Here is a 4,943-nt window from a genome sequence, read left to right as displayed (position 1 = left end):
GGTTTGGGCCACTGCCCCTCAAAATGTCTGTGCACGGCCCTGTGTTCCACTTCGAGAGGTCAGAACTGTCCGTCTTGGCTGCGCTTAATTCACTCCTCCCCTCACTGCAGCCGCCTACTCTCGCCTACATTTCAGGCGAGGCGCATCTCAAACAAGCCTACTGACTCTAAACTGCTTTAATTTGAAGCGAGAGCACATGACATCATTGCTGTGGTGCGAAATGCAGCTGAAGGGCAGACAGTGATTTTTCTATATAGGAATCGCTAGCAGAAACTCAAAATGCGTATGTTTTGCGTTGTTTATGGATGATCAAATCAGTCAAACCGAGAAACCACAAGGAGCTTTTATCATGTATGAAAATTTGTTGTTCATAAGGGGGGGAAAGGCAAGAATTTGACTGAAAAACGAAAGAAAAAGTGGCTTGTAAACCTGCGTCTGCGGTCGGGAGGAGCCGAGTCAGATAATGCTCGTGTGTGCAAATGGTTAATATAAGAGATTATAATATTAATAAAGAAATATATAAATAGATACAGGGCTGCCAACTCTCACGCATTCAGCACGAGACAGTCAGAATTCACTCAATGCTAAACTCAATAAGATATGTGCAGTTTAGAGAGCTTCACAGATTATAACGGAACATTTTGAGATTGCGATAAATTGAAGTGAGTGACAGCTTTTTAGTGATTATATAAAAGCGCTATTAGCTCGCTTTCTAGGCTATAATCAATTCAGAATTTGAAGAAAAGTTTTGTTTTACATGCTGCTAACAGGATCAACGGCCACATACCCTGTACATGCAACAAAGTTTCGGGAGTGACATATATCCCGCATCCCTCATATAAATGCAGGATTCACTTTCAAAATAGCTTGTTTGCAATCAGGGTTAGTTGCTTAGCCTATATCCACCACCTCTATGACAGGCAATTTATTTGAAAAATCGCTCCTCTTCATAACATAAGGATCACGTCCAACATATGTCGTGATTTTCTGTTTATACCTTTCTCTTGTAATAGTGTCTAAACCAGTAGAGTACGGACTTTCCTCCATCTCATCCATTATGCTTTTCACTTCCTGCCCTCCATCTGAATTTCGCGCGTCATCAGAATCACGTGATTGCAAACAAGCTATTGCTTCAGATATATGTCACTTTGCTCACAGCTGATTGGTCCAGTTTGGGTTTGCGATCTCTAACCCAGAATAAAACCTGCTCCGGAGCAGGGTAGCTGTGTATCGTAAGTTACCATGGTGACGAAACTCGCTCAAAACCAACCCACCTTCTTGAGGCCGAAAACTCAGAGTTTGCTCAAACTAAACGTGAACTTACCTGGGTAAAAACTAAAACCGGCTTCGTGATACAGGCCAATGGATTGTGATTTGTTTTGCTGGCCATGTTCTTGTGTTTTTGTTTTGTGTGAGCGCATGGCTTTTGTTTTTTTGTTTTTGGTTATGTGTGCCATGTGCTCTCATGTCTATTGTCTTGATCCCACCCATCTTGTTACCTGATTATTGGTTTATTTGCCCCACCTGTTGTCCCTATTACCTGCCTTGTTTGCTCCATATTTATTCTCCTTGTGTTTGCAATCCTGTCCCTATTTGTTGTTGCACGTGTACCTTGCCTGTTCCTGTCCTGCCTTGTCCTGTCCTGCCCAGTCTATCAAGTTGCCAGCTGAGTTTTAAGAGATAGCTGAGATAACCCTACACAGGCATGAAAAATTCATGGATGAACATTTTTCCTGTTTTGGACTATAGACCAAAATAATAATGATACCAATAATAATAATAATAATAATAACTTAAAAAATACTTTTACCACTACTTTTAGTCGTGCTTGAGAATGTGATAAAAATCACATTCTCAAGGGGTCATTACAGGCTCAGGTTTTGTCTTTCTAATGTATCAAGTCTAATCATTCATGATTTCCGAGAAAAGGAAACTTATGGTTCTGTTTAAACAGGATGTTTCATACCCCACACAGTGTGAGCAGAACACAAAGTCTATCTTGCCACTCACTATCCCCCCTTTCTCTCACTTTCTTTTATTCAAATTTTTTTCTTTTCTACTTTATATTAAGATTATCATCATTATTACTATTGTTTTTTTGCCTCTCTCCTTTTCTTAAAGATCCCTTGTCATTTAACCACTTGCACTTTTTTGTATAAGTGTGATTATAGCAGTGGTGACAGTTATCATTTAATATATTTACATATAAAATATCCTGTTTTTTTCCCCTCTACATTCTACATCCTTGTTTTGTGTGTGTGTGTGTTTTCTGTCTCATGTCTTATTTCATTTTTTTCTCAAAAAAAAAAAGTTATAAAATAAAATAAAGCATTCATATATATACAATTTATGCACAACTTTATAATGCAGAACACAAAGGGATATTGCTTTCATCTTATGGACGAAAATCACACACAAAATATCTTCTTTTGTGTTCCACAGAAGAAAGTAAGTCAAACAGGTTTGAAATGACATGAGGATGAACAAATGATGATGGGCAAATGATGACAGAATGTTCATTGTGGGGTAAACTATCCCTTTAAGAGGGTTGGTTTAAGCAGCCTTGTACATTCCTTGTAATTCCTTATTAAAATTATTACATTTTATGTAAGCTGAAATTTCTGTTTCTAGCAATGCCTACTTCTGTTAAACTTTCATTTTCTCACAAAGACCCTCCCCTTTGAAAAGCTATAAAACGGGCACTGAAACAGACGTTATTTCATTCACCTCCTGATCAAAGATGGATCTGCAAATCTCAGTTTTTCTTCTGTTCGTTCTATTCACTGCAGGTACGAAGACAAATAGTGTGTGTAATGTTATTGAGTACAAATACAGATTATTGATGTCTCTCTGTTTTATTATTAAAGGACACTCTTTCAGCTGTTATGATTGTATGGGTCTGACGGGTTCTTGTGCGGATCAAAAAGTACAAACATGTCCAAGTGGATCTTCCACGTGCTGGAGTTTAACAACAGCTGTACAAGTTGGTAAGTACAATATGATGAACTTAAATTCACTGTTATATTTGACTGATGGAGATGCTGGTGTTTTTTACTGGTGCTGCTTCACTGGAAATGTAACTTGTCACAGAACTGCTAATTTCCTAACAGAATTTATGATTGCAATCACAGAATATTCTATTTAGATTTCTGCTGTTTAATTTGTTTCTCTCAGATTGTTATGCTAACAATTTATTTGTATTAAAATTTGTATTAAAATTGAATCAATATTTAAAATAATAAAATGCTACATTTTGACATTTATAAATATATTTTCCGTCAAAAGAATGTGTTGAGCTGGTCTTTCCTGAATCATTCTTGCTTTCAGATCGCATCAGTACTAAAAGGAAGATTAAAGAATGTTCTCCTGACTGTGTAAGTGGATCCATAAACCTCGGCTATTCAAAGTCATCTTTAGCGTGCTGTAACACAGACCAGTGTAACATCCAAGACGCTCCAGGTAATGTACTTTTTACTGACCATATGCAAATGACTTGTCTTTAAGGTTAACACTCATTTTACTTTCAAAGTTCATTCAGGAAATACAATATAGGGTGCAGCTTGTCAGCTGTGAATTGATTGAATGTAGCAGCTAGCAGAGTGTTATTTCATTAGATTTTATATTTTGCACAGAAAATAAAATGATACATGATTTCATCCTGTAGATCCCTCTAATGTCCCCAACGGAAAGAAATGTTACGCTTGTGATGAGAAGAGCTGCTCAAACACATTGAGTTGTTCAGGGAGTGAAGACCGCTGCTTTAAAGCAACAGGTGAGAATCTGGAAAAGAAAAAAAAGTTAATTTATCTATCTTATGTTTGAGCATTTGATACAGATCACATTTACCTATTTCCAGCTTGGATAAAACTTTGTTTTCTTTCTTTTCATCAGGGAGTTACTTAGGGTATTCAGCCGTTGTTAAAGGTTGTGCCACTAAATCTATTTGCGAAGCCTCAGACTTGATTCCTAGTATGAAGGACATCTCATGCTGTGAGGGGAACTGGTGTAACGGTGCTCAGAGTGTCACTCAGAGCTTCCTGTTCCTCTGCTGTTCTCTGCTCTCCTTCATCCTGCTGCACTGAATCCAGCAGCTCTTCACATTCTACAATGAGACACGCTGTACTGAATATAGAGCTTGTGTTTTCTCTGTACAACACATCTTTTGTGTCCTGATATGATTTTTTTTTTTTGTGACATTTAAAAAAAATAAAATACTACATTACCTTGTTTTTTCGGTTATATTTAATACAGCTTATGCTGTAAAAAAGTAAAAAATATATATTACAGAAATAAAAATGTTTTATATGATCATTATGTTCAGAAGAAACATGTATGATAATTATTTAATTATGAAAAAAAATCTCTCTTTTTTTTGTTTTAACAATATTTGGATTTCCACTATCAGGAATACTGTTCAATTCTAGGTCATAAAAGCAATAAGAGAAAAATTTAGATATGTTGAGAAGTAACATTTCGCAAATACGTTTGTCAATTATTTTTCACTCATTATATTTTATGTGTGTAATTAGCATGAAATGTCAAAAGTATAACTATAATACATTATGTGATCCACATTTCACAATTCGATTTCACAACTAATGCTAAACTATAAATGGAACACTTTCACTTGACTCATTACTATAATATTTAAGGTTACATTTTTTCCCCCAAAATATATTTATTGTCATTTGTTTGCAAAGGTTCAAATTAACAACAGAACCCAAACTATCACATTCAATTACTATTTATTTTCAGATATAATAATCAACACTCAAAAATTGTACATGAACATTTAAATTGCACATAAGGTAGGATGGATGAAGGCATAAACTGATCTCCCTAAACGAGTTAACAGAAACGGAATATTATGTCTGCCAAAATACTGAAAGTAATTTGCAATAACAAACTTGATTTTGAATCACTTTGACCCAGAAACACATGAA

The 4,943-nt window shown here is 35.8% G+C and overlaps 1 protein-coding gene across 1 annotated transcript; it reads left to right on the top strand.

Moving 5' to 3' along the window:
- The first annotated feature begins 2,739 nt into the window (after positions 1-2,739).
- LOC107719169 (urokinase plasminogen activator surface receptor-like) lies at positions 2,740-4,190 on the top strand. Its single transcript, XM_016526540.1, has 5 exons — positions 2,740-2,789; positions 2,868-2,987; positions 3,328-3,459; positions 3,665-3,772; positions 3,892-4,190. The coding sequence occupies exons 1-5, from the start codon at positions 2,741-2,743 to the stop codon at positions 4,080-4,082; spliced, it is 600 nt and encodes a 199-aa protein (XP_016382026.1). The 5' UTR covers position 2,740; the 3' UTR covers positions 4,083-4,190.
- Positions 4,191-4,943: the final 753 nt, after the last annotated feature.

This window comes from Sinocyclocheilus rhinocerous, unplaced genomic scaffold (genome assembly GCF_001515625.1).
Source record: "Sinocyclocheilus rhinocerous isolate Xijiao unplaced genomic scaffold, SAMN03320098_v1.1 scaffold1472, whole genome shotgun sequence".
NCBI classification, from domain to species: Eukaryota; Metazoa; Chordata; class Actinopteri; order Cypriniformes; family Cyprinidae; genus Sinocyclocheilus; species Sinocyclocheilus rhinocerous.
This window is presented reverse-complemented; position numbering and strand designations above follow the sequence as displayed.

Bases quoted from the DNA above. Each gene is read 5' to 3' on its own strand.
- LOC107719169 (XM_016526540.1), top strand. From the start codon at position 2,741: ATGGATCTGCAAATCTCAGTTTTTCTTCTGTTCGTTCTATTCACTGCA. The intron at 3,460-3,664 runs GTAATGTACTTT...TTCATCCTGTAG, and splicing joins TAACATCCAAGACGCTCCAG to ATCCCTCTAATGTCCCCAAC. The intron at 3,773-3,891 runs GTGAGAATCTGG...TCTTTTCATCAG, and splicing joins CCGCTGCTTTAAAGCAACAG to GGAGTTACTTAGGGTATTCA.